The 20,981-nt window shown below is 34.6% G+C and overlaps 2 protein-coding genes, 2 non-coding genes and 1 pseudogene across 4 annotated transcripts; 3 read left to right on the forward strand and 2 right to left on the reverse strand.

The window, feature by feature from the left end:
• Positions 1-1,738: 1,738 nt before the first annotated feature.
• On the forward strand, positions 1,739-3,734 carry LOC18608014 (gallate 1-beta-glucosyltransferase 84A24-like). Its single transcript, XM_018116491.2, has one exon. The coding sequence runs from the start codon at positions 2,006-2,008 to the stop codon at positions 3,524-3,526; it is 1,521 nt and encodes a 506-aa protein (XP_017971980.2). The 5' UTR covers positions 1,739-2,005; the 3' UTR covers positions 3,527-3,734.
• Positions 3,735-6,057: 2,323 nt separating this feature from the next.
• Positions 6,058-6,129, reverse strand: TRNAE-UUC (transfer RNA glutamic acid (anticodon UUC)). The gene has a single exon. It is a non-coding gene; the product is annotated as a tRNA-Glu (tRNA).
• A 1,917-nt stretch (positions 6,130-8,046) lies between these two features.
• On the forward strand, positions 8,047-10,547 carry LOC18608015 (cation/H(+) antiporter 4-like). The gene is made up of 2 exons (XM_018115221.2): positions 8,047-8,307; positions 8,424-10,547. The coding sequence occupies exons 1-2, from the start codon at positions 8,047-8,049 to the stop codon at positions 10,545-10,547; spliced, it is 2,385 nt and encodes a 794-aa protein (XP_017970710.2).
• A 5,255-nt stretch (positions 10,548-15,802) lies between these two features.
• On the forward strand, positions 15,803-18,302 carry LOC18608016 (cation/H(+) antiporter 4 pseudogene; annotated as a pseudogene).
• A 2,603-nt stretch (positions 18,303-20,905) lies between these two features.
• Positions 20,906-20,977, reverse strand: TRNAE-UUC (transfer RNA glutamic acid (anticodon UUC)). The gene has a single exon. It is a non-coding gene; the product is annotated as a tRNA-Glu (tRNA).
• Between the last annotated feature and the right edge of the window lie 4 nt (positions 20,978-20,981).

A 20,981-nucleotide genomic window follows, 5' to 3' on the forward strand; every position in this document is an offset into this window, starting at 1 on the left:
GATTGGTACTTGTAGTTTGAAAATTTTTACTTTGACGGAGATACAGGTTGTCCGGAAAGAGACAGATGATGCGTGAAGGCAAAAAAAAAAAATGAGACAGACGGAATGGGCCACAAAATAAAGATCAGCAAGCAAGCGCCAGAAGGACTGGAAAGCAAATAGGAAAATGAAATCCAAAATCATTACAATAACACCCAAATTCTTTGATTGGCAGAGAGACGAGTGTTCTGTTTTGATTGCCCTTTCAATTCTCAACAGAAGAGATGTAATTGATGGCTTGTAACGTCATATGCAATTAATGGGCCCTAAAAGTTTTGATTGTTTGCACGTTGTTGCCTGGCCATGCTTTCGATTAATGTGACGTAGATACGAAGATGTTGAGACAGTTTTGGATATATATATATATATATGTACTAAACCGTTTATGTGTTTAAAATATTTTCTAAACCGTTCAGCGATACTCAGATTCCAGCAGTAGAAAATAAAAACGATCGCTGTCGACCTGCCCCACAGCCACAAGAGATGAAATTTGATCAGTTATGAAAGCTTGAAAGTATGAAAATGTGTTGTTTCTGTGAAGAATTTCGCCAACACTATTGACTATTTATATACGCTTGGCTAACTGTTGAATTGGTATCTATATGTTTACCTTGACGTTAATTGCTTGCAAAGAGAAAGACACAAATATATATGTATTCAGGATGGACCGCAGAATGCAAAAGAATCCACAACATCAACCATCTACACCACAGAAATTGATAAATATTTTTGTTTGCTGCCCATTGATTGCTCACCGCTCTCTCTCTCTCTCTTTTTTCATTCTAACAAATTTGACTTAAAATAACATAATTTTTAAATATACTATTAAAAATATTTTTAATAATACTTTTTTTTATACTTTTTAAATTTAATTTTACTATATAAATTTTTAGATGTATTATGAATAAAATGTAATGATATAAATTACAAACACCAGTAAAGATTGTATTTTTTTATATTACTATTAAATATAAAAAAAAGTGAAATTAAAAATTTAAATAATTACACAGTTTAAAATTTTATTATTAAAAAATATACCGCTTAAAAAAATATGAGTAAAACTCAAATTTTTTTAATGATTCTTACTGTCTTTCTTTTGAGAATTGATTGTGTAGGACTCTTGTTAATAAATGAAGTTGGAAACTCCAAATTTCCTTTTTGCAGTCAAAACCGACAAGCATGCGTTCATTTAATACGTAAGCAAGCTTTTGGACCATATATTGTGTCGATTATGCCGGCCTGTGGGGATTTGGTTTTTGTGGCCTATCTTATTGGCTACTAGAGGTCCTTGTTACTGGGAAAAGTTATTTTTCTTTTATTGTGATTAACATTGTTCCATGTAAATCATGGAAGGAAGGAAGAATGCAAAGGATATACGCCAGTGGTCCTAATTTCCTTATTAATATTGTTTCTCCTAATTTTTTTAATGCTTACACGAAATGGACCTTTGAATCTGGCTGCAATCGATCTGTTTCGTTCTCAGTTGCTTTCTCGAGTGTGGGAGTCTCAAGTCATTGCGTTCGTCATGAGCCTATATACCTAAAATGGATAGCGGATGGCGTTCCTCGTAAAAAAAACAGAAGGGCTTCCCATTGTTAATTGTTAACCGAATATCTGTAAAATATGACAGTTTTAATGGCTAAATTGCAATTAATTGCATGAGCCGGATAATTTTATTACATCGAAGGTGACACAACCATTCTCGTCAGTTAATGATCTTGGAATTCAAGCTCAATTTCTTTATCTCAGTATTTGATTTCTGTACGACTCTAAACCAAATTGTCAGTTTTTGACTGAGCAAGTTGTGCGAACCAACACTTAAATATTTCCCCGTTTGCATAAACATGATACATGTACTGCCACTTTTTTCTCCTTGGTACTCAACTCGGGTACTGTCTCTCTTTACTTCGAGTTAATCTTACTCCTCTACCTTCTTCTCCTGTAAGCAAAACCCACTAGAGAGACAATGAGATCTGAGCCTCTTGTTCATGTCTTTCTTGTTTCTTTTCCAGGCCAAGGCCATGTCAATCCTCTTCTTAGACTTGGCAAGCGCCTTGCTTCAAAGGGCTTGCTTGTCACGTTCTCTACACCCGAAAGCTTTGGAAAACAGATGACGAAAGCCAACAACATGATCACGGACGAGCCAACCCCAGTTGGTGATGGCTTTATCCGGTTTGAATTCTTCAAGGATGGCTGGGACGAGGATGATCCAAGACGCGCAGACCTTGACCAATACATGACTCAACTGGAGCTAGTGGCCAGAGATGAGATTCCTCGCATGATCAAGAAATACGCAGAGCAAAACCGCCCTGTGTCTTGCTTCATCAACAACCCCTTCATTCCTTGGGCATCTGATGTTGCTGAAAGCCTCGGCATTCCTTCTGCAATGCTTTGGGTGCAATCTTGTGCGTGTTTTGCGGCATACTACCATTACCATCATGGGTTAGTGCCGTTTCCTAGTGAAAGTGATCCTGAAATTGACGTTCAGTTGCCCGCCATGCCACTTCTCAAGTACGATGAAGTTCCTAGTTTCTTGCATCCTTCAACTCCTTACCCTTTCTTGAGGAGGGCCATTCTTGGTCAGTTTAAGAACCTTAATAAGCCTTTTTGTGTAATGATGGACACTTTCCAGGAACTCGAGCCTGAAATCATTGAATACATGTCTAAGTTTTGCCCTATACAGCCTGTTGGTCCGCTGTTCAAGAACCATAAAGTATCAAACAGCACAGTTCGCTGTGACATCATGAAAGCCGATGACTGCATCGAGTGGCTGGACTCAAAACGAGCCTTATCAGTGATATACATCTCGTTTGGCTCTATTGCTTACTTGAAACAGGAACAAGTGGATGAAATAGCTCATGCGCTGTTAAACACTGGTCTCTCATTCTTGTGGGTCATGAAACCGCCGCCTAAAAGCCTTGGCCTTCCAACCCACACTTTGCCTGAAGGCTTCTTGGAGAAAGTAGGTGATAAGGGCAAGATTGTGCAATGGAGTCCACAAGAGAAGGTGCTAACTCACCCCTCGGTTTCCTGCTTTGTGTCGCATTGCGGCTGGAACTCAACGATGGAGGCACTCTCATCTGGTATGCCGATTATTGCGTTCCCTCAATGGGGCGATCAGGTGACCGATGCTGTTTACTTGGTTGATGTGTTCAAGACTGGTGTGAGAATGTGCCGTGGAGAGGCAGCAAACAGGATAATTCCAAGGGAAGAGGTGGAGAAATGCTTGCTGGAAGTGACGCAGGGGACAAAGGCAGCAGAGATGAAGGAGAACGCCTTGAAGTGGAAGGCAGCAGCGGAGGCAGCGGTGGCGGATGGCGGTTCCTCTGATAGGAACATACAAGCCTTCATTGATGAGGTGAAACGGAGAAGCACGACAATTCACACCGACACTGAAGCAGCGGCTAAGAACTTTGTCAATGGGTCTACTTCAAGAGAACGGACAGCGAAGCCAAGCAATGGGAAGTTAGGATTGGTGGAGTTATGATAACGCTGGACACGTGTCATGAAAGGATTGCATGTCTCTAGATGATGTTAATTTGGTTTTAATGAATTAGAAAAGCATTTATTAGGATCTTATTATGTACGTGTTTTTCTACCTTTTCTTTTTGTTCGTTCACTTGCAAGACGAAATATTGGGCACACTTGCTGTAATTTGCTATCCTAATGACCTAATGTATCTCCTTAATTAATCATGATCATGTGCTAGCTAGCTGAATTCGCAACTGCTTAATTAGTTTATCCTGGTCCTCAATTGGCTTTCTTCAGCCTAACTAAGTGTTTATATGTAGAATGGAGTACAGTCTCTGCACTGGATGGTGAGTAGCACTTGGGTTGGCAAATTTGTACAACAACCTAATTTTGTTTGGGTTTGCTGTCTTGAGTATTTACTTTATGTTACTAACCCTATACACCATAATCTTTTTTAGGTCACACTAGTTTAATTTGTTCCTCTCTGGGTATATTAGTACAAAATTATAGGACATTGGCTCGGTTTGCTTAGCTTGAATTTTATCGGACGAGTACAACAAGGATTGTGCTTATTCACTGTCAGAGGAACAATTCTTTCATTTGCTGTTAGAATGACAGTCCATGTTAATATTTTTTAACCTGGTTGACAAATTTCTCCTTTACCTAAGACGAACGAGATTCGAAGGAAGCTATCAATTTAACAAGAACCCAGACGGGGTAAACCTTACGTAAGTGTTGGATCAATGAGGAATTACTTGTTCTTTCATTCTTCCAGGTGAGTACGGTTTTAATTTAAGTTGGCACTCTTCACTTTCCATATTTGTGCTAAAAAGATTTGCTATTGGCTATTGAGAAATTTCCAATTTAATTGTATGGGCACTAAAACTCAGCATATTCATCTGCTGTAAAGCAATATTGTAACGAAACATCAATAGAGATTCATCAATTATTACATTAAAATCTATCTGTTATCGCCTAATACCTCCCCTTAGAGATATATGCTCACAAATAGTAATACTCAAATAAAAGTTAGCACCGAATTCTTAGTTAAATTTGTCTTCTCATCCGTAAAGATACAAATTAATATAAAAAACAAAAAACTCTTAGCAACACAATCAAAACAGATTTGCTTTATCTCAAGAGTTAAAAATAGATAAGTTTGCCTTTGTCTAAAGAATTTGACAACTTACTCCAGCAAACCATTTGGTAAGTCGTCTTTTTTCCCTTTTTGGAAAGCACTAAAAAATATCATTGCAAATCGGAGCAAGAAAGGACAGTCACAGGTTACATGACAAAAACCACAATTGACAAAATGTAAAAGATTGTGGTAAGTCGTTTTTATAAATATTAAAATTGAAAATTTTTAGTTGAATTTAAACCATTTTAGTTGATAAATTAAACACTGTTATTATAAGTAATATGAGATTCAGTTGAATTCAACATTTATGATAATAATACTAACTCATATAAAGTAATTTTATATTTACGCATTAATTGTTGCTTCATTTTGATTAAATTTTGTTGCAAGAAGGAGCAAATGAGTTGAATAAAAAAGAACTTTTCGTTTGAAATTAACTAGAATAGTGAAGATTTTATGGCCCACATAATAAAATTAATCCCTATTAGTTAATCATAAGAAGTTTGAAACAACAAAAACTTGTTAGACAAGATAGTGGGCTACCTGATTTCAAACCAAGAATAATAAAACTGAAGAAACAAAAAATTTGATATAGCTAAAAAAACCAACACCTTCATTTTATCTAGGAGTCTTGTCCTTTAGCTAAAAAAACCAACACGCTCCACTCTCAAACTCCCTAAAACAGTGTGAGGTATTCAGTTTTAGGTATATTGAGTAATATGGAATTTACAATGCATAACTACGGTCTTAATTTAGGTAAGAATATAATTTTATATATATGTTAAAATAGTTTTTATTTGATGTACTATCAGTCTATAGTTTTTATACATTGTTACTTCATCAAAATGTGTCATCTCATTAATGAGGTAAAATAAAAAATTTTAGTGACTTAAACTCAAATATTAAAAAATTTATAATAACTAATTAAACAAAAAATAAATTTTTTTCACTTTTTTAAGAAACATTTTGGTGAATTGATAGTGGAGTTGGAGAGAGATAAAAAAAAGGAAAGCAAGAAAAAGAACTTTGAAAGATAGAAAAGCGAAAATATGTTATTTATTGTTTAATTAATTATTATAAATTTTTTAATATTTAATTTTAAATCTTAATAATTGTTTATTTTACTTTATTAAAAAGGTGAAACATTTTGGTGAACTGATAATATATAGTCAATACATCAAATGTAAATCTATGTTAAAAATATAGTAAATTTTTTTTTTTAATCTAAACTACCTCGCATGCTTGCTAATTTTGAAAGAAGGCATCTTTTGCTTTATAATGATTTTGGGTAAATTGAAACGTAGGTCGAAGGTGTGAAAGCGGAGGGAAAAAGAACACGGATTCTTTTGCTTTATAATGATTTTAGGTATAAATTGAAACCTAGGTCAAAGGGGAAGGAAAAAGAATTATTCCGTTGCCGGGAATCGAACCCGGGTCTCCTGGGTGAAAGCCAGACATCCTAGCCGCTGGACGACAACGGATTTAATGTAATAGTAAGATTAGTAATTTTCTCACCGTTAACATTTTTTGTTTTCTTCTTCCAGCATTCACGGCCGAAGGCCAGGAATAGTGGGGACGAACCTCTGTTGTGTTCACCTAGTAGCAACTAGGAAAATCCAGTGGAAACGTAGATTAAGACAATTGTACCACTGACACTGATGCAGGTGCCAGGAAGTTTGTCAACGGGTCCACTTGAGCAGAACGGACTGCGAGGGCAGGCAATGGGAAGTTAGGATTGGTGGAGTCACACAAACGGTGAAATCATGTCATAAAAGGATTGGAGGACTCTAGATGATATTAATATGGTTTTAGTAAGTTAGGAAAGCATTTATTAGGATCTTATGTACGTGTTGTACCTTTTCTTTTTGTTCGTTCATTTGCAAGATGAAATATTGGGCACCCTTGCTGTAATTTGCTATCCTAACGACCTAATGAATCCCCTTAATTAATCATGAGCTAGCTATCTGAATTCGCAACTGCTTAATTAATTAGTTTATCCTGGCCCTCATTTAGTTTTCTTCAGCCTAATTAAGTGGTTATATGTAGTACGGAGTACAGTATCTGATCACACTTGGGTTGGCAAATTTGCACAAAAACCTAACTTCGTTAGGGTTTGTTCTCTGGAGTATACACTTTATGCTACTTTACCCTACATACCATAATATTTTTTTAGGACACACTACTTTAGTTTGTGCCTCTCTTCATATATACACTAGTACAAATTAAAAGACATTGACTCGGTTTGCTTAGCTTTAATTTCATCGAACAAGTACAACAAGTACTACAAGGATTGTACTTATTTACTGTGAAAGTAATAATTCTTTTCATTTGCTGATAGAATGACAGTCCATGTTAATATTTTTTAACCTAATTGGCATATTTCTCACTTACCTAAGACGAAAGAGATTCGGAAGAAGTTATCAATATAACAAGAACCCATACGAGGTAAACCTTACATAAGTGTTGGATCAATGAAGAATTACTTTGCTCTTCTTTCATTCTTCAAAGGCAAGTGAGTATGGTTTTAATTTTCAGTTGGTGCCCAAAACTCGGCATATTCATCTGCTACCCTGTGCCAGTCATCTATATAAAGCAATATTGTAACAAAACATCGATAGAGATTATCCAATGATTAGATCAAAATCTATTTATTATCGTCTAATACCTCTCCTTAGAGATATATGCTCACAAATAGTAATATTCAAATAAAAACTAATAACAAAGTTTTAACTAAATTTGTCTTTTGATCCATCAGGATACAAAGTAAAATAAAAAACAAAAAACTCTCAACGAACAATTAAAATAGATTTGTTTTATATCAAGAGTTAAAAAAAAAGGTTTGTCTTTGTATAAAGAATTTGACAGCTTGTTCCAACAAACCATTTGGTACGTCGTTATTATAAATATTAAAACTAAAATTTTAAAGTTTAATTTAAGTTATTTCAATTAATAAACTAAATATTGTTATTATAAGTCATATGAGATTCATCTGAATTTACTATTTATAATAATTATAATAATAATAACTCGTATAAAGTAATTTTATATTTATTCGTTAATTGTTATTTCGATTTGATTAAATTTTGTTACCTAAGATGAAGGAGCAAATGAGTTGGAAAAAAGAACTTTTCATTCAGAATTAACTACTTAATAGTGAAGATTTTATGGCCCACGTAATGAAATTAATCTCAATTAGTTAGTCATAGGAAGTTTGAAACAACAAAAACTTGTTAGACGAGACAGTGGTCTACTTGATTTTAAACCAAGAATAATAAAACTGAAGAAACAAAAAATTTGATATAGCTCACAAAAACTTTGTTTTATAAGCAATGATTCCCATTCCTTTCTCCTTCAATTCAATCTCCCATTTCCTTTAATATCTTTGTAGCGAGGACGCGATGGCATTTAGTAATTTAAGCTCGTCCACCACCGGAATGGAAGGTCAAGGCATCGTGGAGGAGATCTGTCTTAAATTTCCTCCCAAAGTCAGCTCTCCAGGCTTGGCTGCATACATCTTGAGCAACGAACAAAATGAAAAATTCACAGATTTTGCTGCGCCAAGACTTCATTTCCAGATGATTGTCATTTTTGCTCTCACTCAAATTATTCATTATCTGCTTAAACACCTGGGATTGCCAATTTTCATCTCCCAAATTCTTGTATGTGCATTCTCTCATATTTCTTCCCTTTTTCTCTTTTTTTTTTTTTATATTTTAATAGTTAATTCACGACTGGGAAATTCTAACAGCGGGTTGTCAACTTTTTCTTAATGCAGGCAGGGATATTACTCGGTCCTATGGTTTTCAAGGGTCATAATTCATTGGTTACAATGTCAGAGGATAGTGTTCAGGTTCTCGGTACGGTGGCATCCTTGGGATATATATTCTTTTTGTTTTTAAGTGGGGTGAAGATGGACCTGAGCATGACATACAAAGCTGGAAGGAAGGCCGTCTGCATTGGTTTACTAACAGTGGTGGTGCCTCTGACATTTTCTTTGATAACGGTTAAGGCCCTCAGCACAGACGAATTGTTTAAAAACAACAGTTTCTTTCTTGCAGTAACTTATTCCGGAACTTCATTTCCGGTCATACATTGCCTTCTCAGTGAGCTGAAAATCCTGAATTCAGAACTTGGCAGGCTAGGACTCTCAGCAGCACTTGTCAGTGACATGGCGTCATTAGTTCTTATGAATCTCAGCCAATGGGTGAAGGTAGCGCAAGAAAAATCAGCAACACTGGTTCTCAAGGATTTTGGACTGGCTATAGCCTTTTTTTTAGTAGTGGCATTTGTGTTGCGACCGGGGATGAAATGGATGGTGAAACGCACGCCTGAGGGTGGCCAGATAAAAGATGTATTCCTTTATGCCGTCATTTTGGGGTTCATGTCGTCACCTAGGATTACTGGAATCTTTAATATATTCCTTCTCTTTGGTCCATTTATCCTGGGATTGGCTGTCCCAGATGGACCCCCTTTGGGATCTGCTCTGGTCGAAAAGTTGGACCCTGTTGTTTCAGGGTTGTTTTTGCCTTTGTTTGCATCAACATGTGGCATGAGGATTGATTTGTCTTACCTCAAAGAGAGTAAGGAATATGCACAACACCAAGCAATTGCTGCTGTTGTAGCACTTATTGTCAAATTTGGGGTCTCTCTAGCGCTGCCCTTATTATGCAAGATGCCCATGAGGGATTCTTTGGCACTTGCTTGTATAATGATGTCCAAAGGAATTGTTGAGATGGCTTCGTATAGCTTCTTGAATGACAACATGGTTATATCTCAGGATGTATTCGCTTTCATGTCTATTATCATCGTTTTGTTAGCAAGCATTGTGCCACTGCTTGTGAAAAGACTCTATGATCCTTCGAGGAAGTATATAGGCTACCAGAAAAGGAGCATCATCCATTCCAAGCTCAATGAGGAGCTGCGGATGATTGGCTGCATTCACGTACCGGGTAATGTCAATTCTATCATTAACATTTTGAATGCCTCCTGTCCAAACAGAGAAAACCCCATTGCTCTTGACGTCCTTCACCTTGTTAAGCTCAGTGGACGTGCCACACCACTTTTCATTGCACATCAAAAGCACAAGAATACCCTGTCTAACAAATCTTACTCTGAGAACGTTGTCCTAGCTTTTAATCAGTTTGAACGAGACAATTGGGAAGCTGTATCAGTGAATGTTTTCACCGCAGTCTCTCCGCCAAATTTAATGTATGAGGATATATGCAATCTCGCCTTAGACAAGCTCACATCCTTTATACTGCTTCCATTTCACCGCAGATGGTATATTGACGGAAGCATTGAATCTGAAGGCCAAGCCATCAGGAGCCTGAATTGTAGCATCCTAGAAAGGGCGCCTTGCTCAGTAGGGATCCTTGTCGAAGGCCGCCGCCATCTAAAACGCTCCAATTCGAGAGACATATTATCTTCAGAATCATCATCATACAGCATCGCTGTGATTTTCTTAGGGGGTAAAGATGATAGGGAGGCGCTAGCGTTAGCCAAACGCATTTCCCAAGGTCAAAGGGTTAACCTTACTGTTATTCATCTCAAAGCTACCAATGGTTTAGGCGCTGTCCTAAGTGATTCTGATAGACTTCTTGATGATGAGATGTTGAGGGGTGTTAAGGAAAGTGGATATATAAGATACGTAGATGAGCAAGTAAACGATGGGCCTGAAACTTCATCGTTTCTTCGATCCATTGCGGATAACTACCAGCTTATCATTGTTGGGAGACGATACAACACGGAAGATCCCCGAACTTTAGGCCTCGAGGAATGGAGTGAATTTCAAGAGATTGGAATCATTGGAGACCTGCTTTCATCTGCAGATTTTGGTGGCAATTATTCTGTGTTGATTGTGCAACAACAACAACAACTGCTTAAGTCCCAATATAAATGATGTTCTAAAGTTGCCATTTGCTTTCCCTACTCACATCCTTAGGCTGTTCGATGTGGGTTAGTGTTAGCCAAAGACTTGTAAATTTGAGACTTGCCTTTGGGTGGTTCTAACAACTTGAAATATTTGATGAAGTTGGTACAGTGTTTGACCAATTGTGCAATCCGACTTGTAGAGAAAAAAAAAATGGACACGCTTTCTGATTTATTTCAACAAAAAAAGAAAGCTCAAAGAGGACAACAACCAAACCTCTTTTATTGCGACATATTTCATTGGTAATTTGGCATGATTTGCTCATGTTTATAAGCTTGATTTTCACGTGCTTTTAGTTTAGGTTGATTACCTCTTTAACAAACTCGAAGAAAAGATGAAGATTCTATTCCCTCAATGGTCAATATCATTTCAGAGACGTGACAAAAATATTGTGCATTAAGTCATTACATTGCATGTGTTTTGTATAAACTTATTGAAACTGTAGGGCGTAATTAATTAAGTACTAATATATTCAATTCATTAGAAAAGTTAAGGAACATTCAAATATTAAATTAATTGTAACAAGTTCATAGAAGCAAAAAATTTCAGTTGAATTAGTATCACTTTGTCAAAGAAAGATGGAAAATCAATATCTACCAGAAAGAAAAGATAAGCTCAAATGGTACTCCACCTAACGGAGGACATGCAAACAATCAAATTGAAGTGTAACGCATGTTAGAATGAAAAACAAGTTACAAATTGCTAATTTGAAATTTGGAATACTATGATTGAAACATTTAATTCAACTAGGTGTCGTATCAGCTTTTCCATTGATGTTACCGATTCGTCTCAAATACCATATATTGGCTTTTCCATGTGTTAAGGCAGCTTTTCTTTGCTGATATATCTGTAATTTTGATTAAAAATATCAGGCAGTACAAGCTTTTATCCATGTGCTCTACTCGAAGTGCACAAAACTACTCAATATTTTTCTGGTCCCAGATGAAGTCGATTGCTGGCAGAATATGCAGTGAAGGACTACTGAAGGGTTAGAAATATCTCGCAACTAAAGAAATTAAAAAAGAAAAGCTGAAAAGCATTTGATTTAATGTAAGTGAGGGTTATTCCTTATAATTTAAACAGGTGTAATCACATTTTAATGTTTGGTTTGTATAAAGTAAATGATAAAGTTTTATCATTGTAACGTGATTACAATGAGAGAAGGTAATTGCATTACAATAAGAGAATGGAATGTTATTCCTTTCCCTCACAAAGGGAAAATTACATATTTTTTCTTTCTCTAATTGTCCATCTAATTGCCTTGACCCTCTTCTTCTTTTTCTTATTGGGAACCTCATAGTTTTTGAATGTTCTATATGCTTACAGGTTAACTGAAGATTTTCAACAATTCTTTTTTCTCTGTCACTAGGATTTCAAGTATTAAAAACCAAAAAAGTGAGATAAAAATCTAACACAGTTTTCCTAATATTACTAGACATTCCACAAAGATCAAGAAAATCTACCAAAAGGAAAAACCCAATATTAAGATCAATCAAACTAGGGTTTCAATTTAGAATTGAGTCAGGAAAAAGAAACAGAATAAAGCTTCAAATTGCCTGCAAACAAGATCAACGAAAGCAAGATCAGCGAAAACGCTCAAGAAGTACACAGATAGAAGAAATTAAAATACTAAAAGTCTAAAACAATAAACGATGCATGCACTATATACTGGTTTTGTTTTGGGAATCTCATGGATTTTGTTTTGTGGAATGTTCTATATACTTGTTTTGACCATGTATGTGCTCTATGTATTCTTCTTAACGATGGATCTGAATTCAACGATGGGTGCAAGGAGGAACAAGAGAAAAAAGATGAAAAAAAAAAAACATAAACCTATAGTTCAATCAATGATGGGTGCAAGGAGGGAGTTGAGAGAAGAAAAAAAGAAGGAAAGAAAAAAAAAAAAGTAGACAAACAAAAAAAGGAAAGTGGAGTTTTGTGCCAAAAAAAAATAATTTTATTTGTTAAATAAAATAAAAATAATTAAATGTATGATTGATAAATTATATATCTATAATATATATAAAAGTAGGATGTTTTAATTTTTTTCAATTGAGTCTTCAATTGAATGACAAGTGTCATTTAATTAGAACTCCTTTTTATTTTTTTGACCTTTCGTTTTCTATTGAATTAATTTTTTTTACACCTTATGTCAAAATAAATTATTTTTTACATTTGAAGGGTTTTTTTTTGTTTTTTTACTTTTATTTATTTTAATAAAAAATACTTAAAAATAATAATTTCTAACTTTTAATACTTAGAAGATAGATTCATTTAATATTTATCAATTACAATTTAATAATTTTTTTTTTTTTACATTCTCTTATTCTACATGAATCTGAATATATAGTATATAGATATCTCTTTTATACTTAAATGTTTAAATTTCAATAAATATCTATCCAATTCATTATATAAAAGTAGGATAATTGATTGGGTCAATTAATTGACATTTGTCATTCTTAATTAAATTAATTTTTTTACACCTTATGTCAAAACTACATTGCTTTGGACATTTGAAGTTTTTTTTTTCTATTTTTCTTTTATTTATTTTAGTAAAAAATATTTGAAAATAATAATTTCTAACTTTTAATGTTTATAAGATAGATTCATTTAATATTTATCAATTACAATTTAATATTATTTTTTGTCTATATTCTCTTATTCTGCATCAACCTGAATCTATAGTATATAGATATTTTTTTTATACATGAATGTTTAAATTCTAATAAACATTCATCCAATTCATTAAACAAAATAAAAAAGTCAGAAAGATTTACTCATTTCTCAATATACATAGCACACAGTTATCATTGAATAAATAAATCAATTAAATTTGATAACTTTTAACCATTCATTTTATATATAAAAAATATATAATACTAACAATTACTAACTATTTTATATTGATAGGATCTTTACATTATACTGTTATCTTATATTCTGCAATTGTTTATTTTAATCTATTTATAGTATAGGTTATATACTTTCTCATTTTTAAATAGTTTATTATACATCTAATAATCTTTGATAAGATTATCGTCTTTTTTGGATAAATTCTATTTTAAATAAGATAACTAATTGGGTCAATTGGTTGCCATTCTCAATTGAATTAATTTTTTTTACACCTTATGTTAAAGTTGTGTTGTTTTTTTACATTTGAAGGATTTTTTTATTTTTATTTATTTCAGTAAAAAAAATACTTAAAAATAATAATTTTTAATTTTTAATATTTAGAATATAGATTCATTTAATATTTATCAATTACAATTTAATATTATTTTTTGTTTATATCCTCTTATTCTGCATGAACTTGAATCCATAGTATTTAAACATCTTTTAGCCATTCATTTTATATATAAAAGATATATTATTATAAATTAGTAACTATTTTATATTGATATGATCTTTATATTATACGGTTGCCTTATATTGTACAACTGTTTATCTTAATCTGCCAATAGTACATGTTATATACTCTCTCATTTTTTAATATTCTATTGTTTTATAATCATATATGTAGGTGCAAGTTTTCGGTAATTGAAATCAGAACAAATAATTATTTTTAATTAATAACAGTTTATTTTTTCCTCTATCAATAAAAATCGGACATTCATGCAGTTGATTAATACAATATTGCTTTCCCTACAAACTCTTTTAAAGGTACCAAATTGAAATCAACTTTAACATAATCAATATTTTTTGTGATATTTTTCGTAGCATAGCTACGGGCACCATCTTAGTAAATTTTAAAATAAAGAGCATATGAATTTATTAGAAATGATAAATGGTTATATAGATGTGTGATTAATATTAATGGATTAATTACTTTAAATTAATTAATTAGATATTTAATTCATTCATTTATAAAATAATTTAAATTAACTAAATTAATTCTTTAAAATTTAATTAATTTATTAAAAATAAGTTATTTTGTAATTTCACATTTAAATATTTAAATAATTAGTATTCAAATATTACATTATTTTTGTCATGCTATTATTTATTATTTTGAGAGATAAAGTGAAAAGTTAAAAAGTTACATTAAAAAAATATATAAGTTTATTCAACTTTATATTTTGATAGATAAAGATCTGTAAATTTATATTACATTTTTAATAAAATGCTTCAAAACCAAACACTACAATATAAATTTTTCAGCAATCATATTTCCTGCAATATCACTTTCTCATGTTATACAAAACGTTGCATGGTTATTTTTCCAACAATCATATTCTCAGCAATCGCATACCTAGCAAAAGCAAGTGAGTATGATTTTAATTTTCAGTTGGCACTCTTTACTTTCCATATTTGTGCTAAATAAATTTGCTATTGGCTATTGAGAAATTTCAAATTTAATTGTATGGGGCACTAAAACTCGCCATAGTCATCTTCTACCCTTTGCCAGTCATTTATATGAAGCAATATTGTAACAAAACGTCAGCAGAAATTCATCAATGATTAGATCAAAATCTATCTATTGTCGCTAACTACCTTCCCTTAGAGATATATGCTCACAAATAGTAATACTCAAATAAAAGCTAGTAGCAAACTCTTAGCTAAATTTGTCTTTTAATCCGTCAAGATACAAATTAAAATAAAAAATAAAAAACTTTCAGGAGCATAATAAAACAGATTTGCTTTATCTCAGGAGTGAAAGAAAATTTTAAAAGATAAGTTTCCCTTTGTCTAAAGAGTTTAACAACTTGCTGCAACAAACCATTTGTTAAGTTGTTCTTATAAATATTAAAACTGAAATTTTTAAGTTCAATTTATGTTATTTCAGTTAATAAACTAAATAATGTTAGTATAAGTCATATGAGATTTATCTGAATTTAACATTTACAATAATAATACTAACTCTATACAGTATGTTTACTCATTCGTTATTACTTTGTTTTGATTAAATTTTGTTTCGTAAGAGAAAGGAGCAAATGAGTTGGAAGAAAGGACTTTCCCTTTGGAATTAACTACTTAATAGTGAAGATTTTATGGCCCACGTAATAAAATCAATTGCAATTAGTTGATCATAGGAAGTTTGAAACAACAAAAACTTGTTAGACAATACGGCGGTCTACCTGATTTCAAACCAAGAATAATAAAACTGAAGAAACAAAAACATTGATATAGCTTACGAAAACCTTGTTTTATAAGCAATGATTACCATTCCTTTCTCATTCAATTCAATCTCCAATTCCCTTCAATATCTTTGTAGCCAGGACGCGATGGCGTTTAGTAATTTAAGCTCGTCCACCACCGGAATGGAAGGTCAAGGCATAGTGGAGCAGGTCTATCTTAAATTTCCTCCCAAAGTCAGCTCTCCAGGCTTGGCTGCATACATCTTGAGCAACGAACGAAATGAAAAATTCAGAGACTTTGCTGCGCCAAGACTTCATTTCCAGATGATTGTCATTTTTGCTCTCACTCAAATTATTCATTATCTGCTTAAACACCTGGGATTGCCAATTTTCATCTCCCAAATTCTTGTATGTGCATGCTCTCATATTTCTTCCCTTTTTCTCTCTCTTTTTTTTTTTTATATTTTTAATAGTTGATTCACGACTAGGCAATTCTAACAGAGGGTTGTCAACTATTTCTTAATGCAGGCAGGGATATTACTCGGTCCTATGGTTTTCAAGGGTCATAATTCATTGGTTACAATGTCAGAGGATAGTGTTCAGGTTCTCGGTACGGTGGCATCCTTGGGCTATATATTCTTTTTGTTTTTAAGTGGGGTGAAGATGGACCTGAGCATGACATACAAAGCTGGAAGGAAGGCTGTCTGCATTGGTTTACTAACAGTGGTGGTGCCTCTGACATTTTCTTTGATAACGGTTAAGGCCCTCAGCCCAGACGACGAATTGTTTAAAAACAACAGTTTCTTTCTTGCAGTAACATATTCCGGAACTGCATTTCCGGTCATACATTGCCTTCTCAGTGAACTGAAAATCCTTAATTCAGAACTTGGCAGGCTAGGACTCTCAGCAGCACTTGTCAGTGACATGGCGTCATTAGTTCTTATGAATCTCAGCCAATGGGTGAAGGTAGCGCAAGAAAAATCAGCAACACTGGTTCTCAAGGATTTTGGACTGCTATAGCCTTTTTTATAGTAGTGGCATTTGTGTTGCGACCGGGGATGAAATGGATGGTGAAACGCACGCCTGAGGGTGGCCAGATAAAAGATGTATTCCTTTATGCCGTTATTTTGGGGTTCATGTCGTCACCTAGGATTACCGGAATCTTTAATATATTCCTTCTCTTTGGCCCGTTTATTCTGGGATTGGCTGTCCCAGATGGACCCCCATTGGGATCTGCTCTGGTCGAAAAGTTGGACCCTGTTGTTTCAGGGTTGTTTTTGCCTTTGTTTGCATCAACATGTGGCATGAGGATTGATTTGTCTTACCTCAAAGAGAGCAAGGAATATGCACAACACCAAGCAATTGCTGCTGCTGTAGCACTTATTGTCAAATTTGGGGTCTCTCTAGCGCTGCCCTTATTATGCAAGATGCCCATGAGTGATTCTCTGGCACTTGCTTGTATAATGATGTCCAAAGGTATTGTTGAGATGGCTTCGTATAGCTTCTTGAATGACAACATGGTTATATCTCAGGATGTATTCGCTTTCATGTCTATTATCATCGTTTTGTTAGCAAGCATTGTGCCACTGCTTGTGAAAAGACTCTATGATCCTTCAAGGAAGTATGTAGGCTACCAGAAAAGGAGCATCATCCATTCCAAGCTCAATGAGGAGCTGCGAATGATTGGCTGTATTCACGTACCGGGTAATGTCAATTCTATCATTAACATTTTGAATGCCTCCTGTCCAAGCAGAGAAAACCCTATTGCTCTTGACGTCCTTTACCTCGTTAAGCTCCGTGGACGTGCCACACCACTTTTCATTGCACATCAAAAGCACAAGAAAACCCTGTCTAACAAATCTTACTCTGAGAACGTTGTCCTAGCTTTTAATCAGTTTGAACGAGACAATTGGGAAGCTGTATCAGTGAATGTTTTCACCGCAGTCTCTCCCCCAAATTTAATGTATGAGGATATATGCAATCTCGCCCTAGACAAGCTCACATCCTTTATACTGCTTCCATTTCACCGCAGATGGTATATTGACGGAAGCATTGAATCTGAAGACCAAGCCATCAGGAGCCTGAATGGTAGCATCCTAGAAAGGGCGCCTTGCTCGGTAGGGATCCTTGTTGAAGGCCGTCGCCATCTAAAACGCTCCAATTCGAGAGACATATTATCTTCAGAATCATCATCATACAGCATCGCTGTGATTTTCTTAGGGGGTAAAGATGATAGGGAGGCGCTAGCGTTAGCCAAACGCATTTCCCAAGATCAAAGGGTTAACCTTACTATTATTCATCTCAAAGCTACCGATGGTTTAGGCGCCGTCCTAGTTGATTCTGATAGACTTCTTGATGATGAGATGTTGAGGCGTGTTAAGGAAAGTGGATATATAAGATACGTAGATGAGCAAGTAAATGATGGGCCTGAAACTTCATCGTTTCTTCGATCGATTGCGGGTAACTATCATTGCAGCTTACCATTGTTGGGAGACGATACAACACGGAAGATCCCCGAACTTTAGGTCTCGAGGAATGGAGTGAATTTCAAGAGATTGGAATCATTGGAGACCTGCTTTCATCTGCAGATTTTGGTGGCAATTATTCTGTGTTGATTGTGCAACAACAACAACTAAGGGCTGCTTAAGTCCGAATATACATGATGTTCTAAAGTTGCCATTTGCTTTCCCTACTCACATCCTTAGGATGGTTCGATGTGCGTCAGTATTTGCCAAAGTCTTGTAAATTTGAGACTTGCCTTTGCGTGGTTCTAACAACTTGAAATATTTGATGACGTTGGGACAGTGTTTGACCGCAGTGCACAATCCGACTTGTAGCGAAAAAAAAATGGAATGGCTTTCTGATTTTTTTCAAAAGAAAAAAAAAAAAAGGCTCAAAGAGGACAATAACTAGAAGCGGAGGGAAAGGGGGCTAGTAGGAGCCCTGCCTCTCTCCTTTCAAAAGTTTTAAAATCTTATAATTTTTCCTCGTTTTTATTTTTAAATTTTTAAATTTTGTTTTTATGTTTTAAAAAAAATTTATAATTTCAACATTGAACATTTTGTTTTCACCCTCTAAATATAAAATCTTGACTCCATCATTGACAACAACCATACCTCTTTTATTGAGACATTTGATTGGTAATTTGGCATGATTTGCTCATGTCTATAAGCTTGATCTTCTGGTGCTTTTGGTCTTTGTTGATTACCTCTTTGCCAAACTCAAAGAAAAGATTAAGATTCTATTCCCTCAATAATCGATATCATTTCAGAGACATGACAAAAGCATTATGCGTTCAGTTATTGTTTTGCATGCATTTTAATTATACAAACTGATCGATATCGCAAGGCTTAATTAATTAAGTACTAACATATATATTTAGTTCACCAGAAAAATTAAGGAACATTCAAATATTAAATTAATTGTAATAAGTACGTAGAAGTAAAAAAATTCAATTGAATCAGTATCACTTTGTCAAAGAAAGATGGAAAATTAATATCTACCAAAAAGAAAAGATAAGCTCAAATAGTACTCCACCTAATGGAGGGCATGCGAATAATCAAATTGAAGTACAACACATGTTAGAATAGTCAGACAAGGCACATGTATATCACCATCGCATTATTGTCTGTCATCGTGCAATTCCTTTTCCTTCGTAGTACCACTGCATCAATCATTTATGAAAACCATAGTATCGGTTCGCCAAACATTACTGAACTAAAGAAAGAAGTTACAAATTGCTAATTTGAAATTTGGAATACTATTGATTGAAACATTTAATTCAGTTAGGGTGGCGTATCAGCTTTTCCATTTTTTCTTTCTTCGTTTTGAAAGTCAAGTAGAAATTTCATTCCTTGAAGAGACTTACAAAAACCGCCAAGTTGTGGTAGAAAACCCGCCCAACACTAGAAAAGGAACTTCCCAGTAAGGCTAGTATACATCCGTATCAGTCACTTAATTGCTTTGAGATCAAACTAACAGTACTAAGTTTACTTGTTTTACCCCATAGCAACCAAATGGTGTTGCCCGAAATGTTTCAGGCCTTTCAGTATACAAGGAAACAATGGCACACCAGCCAAACACGATCATAATTCGACCATAGCAGCCCAGAACAAACCAGAAAACAGCAAAAGCGCCACCTGTCCCCGTGATCATGAACACTCAGCAGAAATAATTGTCACCATGGTCACAGTACCTTAACTTTGAAATTAAAATTCACAAAAAGGAAGCTGATAGCTTCACCACATACAGAACACGCCACCAGTTAATGACCCTTGACAAAGCTCGCGCCATCTTTAGCTTCAAGCTCTGAACATCATTAAGACACTGCTCACCATCGCACCAGACAGCCAAAACCAATCACAAAAAACTTCACCCACCCTACAGGGGAATAGCTGCCAGTTCCTTAGGCATAGGAACTTCTCCCCCAGCCTGCATCCATGCCTTATACCAACTGTTGACATAGCATCCCTCGAGTACACTTCCAACCAGCGACCCGATGCACCGCCACTTGCATTCGTACAACAAAGATCCTCCCACCTCTTGTCTTTTGGGCTCAGCACGAAGACTCACATCAACCCATAAGAAGCAGGGGACAAAAGGGAATCATACAAACAACCTCAGGATATGTTACCGATTCGTCTCAAACACCATATATTGGCTTTTCCATGTGTTAAGGCAGCTTTCCTTTGCTGATGTATCTGTAATTTTGATGAAAAATATCATTCAGTACAAGCTTTTATGCATGTGCTCTACGCAAAATGCACAAAACTACTCAAAATTTGTCTGGTTCCAGATGAAGTCGATTGCTGCCTAAGTTTTGACGGTGGAATATGCAGTGAAGGACTACTGAAGGGTTAAAAATATCTCCAACTAAAGAAATTAAAAAAGAAAAGATAGGAAGTAATAAAATGCACGTACATGGCTGCAAAGTGGACGCCTTCATTTTATCTAGGAGTCGTGTCCTTTAGCTTAATAAAACCAACACGCTCAAGTCTGAAACTCGAAAGAGTAACAATACTCTTAAAACAGTGTGAGGTATTTGGTTTTAGTTATATTGAGTAATATGTTTTATAAGGCATACCTGCCGTCTTAATTTAGACAAAATATATGTTAAAAATATAGTAAAAGTTTTTTGAATCGACGTCACTTAATTCGTATTGGTAAAAATTAATAAAAGTAAACTGCCTTCCATGGGGTTTATAAAAAAAAGTAAGCAGAGGTATTAAAAGGGAAGTCAAAAAAAAAATTTTCCGTTGCCGGGAATCGAACCCGGGTCTCCTGGGTGAAAGCCAGATATCCTAACCGCTGGACGACAACGGATTTG

This window comes from Theobroma cacao, chromosome 2 (genome assembly GCF_053813885.1).
Source record: "Theobroma cacao isolate CCN51 chromosome 2, ASM5381388v1, whole genome shotgun sequence".
Lineage (NCBI taxonomy): Eukaryota > Viridiplantae > Streptophyta > Magnoliopsida > Malvales > Malvaceae > Theobroma > Theobroma cacao.

What these genes read in the sequence shown, in the direction of transcription:
- LOC18608014 (XM_018116491.2), top strand. Translation starts at nt 2,006, where the DNA reads ATGAGATCTGAGCCTCTTGTTCATGTCTTTCTTGTTTCTTTTCCAGGC.
- LOC18608015 (XM_018115221.2), top strand. Translation starts at nt 8,047, where the DNA reads ATGGCATTTAGTAATTTAAGCTCGTCCACCACCGGAATGGAAGGTCAA. An exon ending in TTTTCATCTCCCAAATTCTT is followed by an intron (nt 8,308 to 8,423) that starts GTATGTGCATTC and finishes TTCTTAATGCAG; the next exon opens with GCAGGGATATTACTCGGTCC.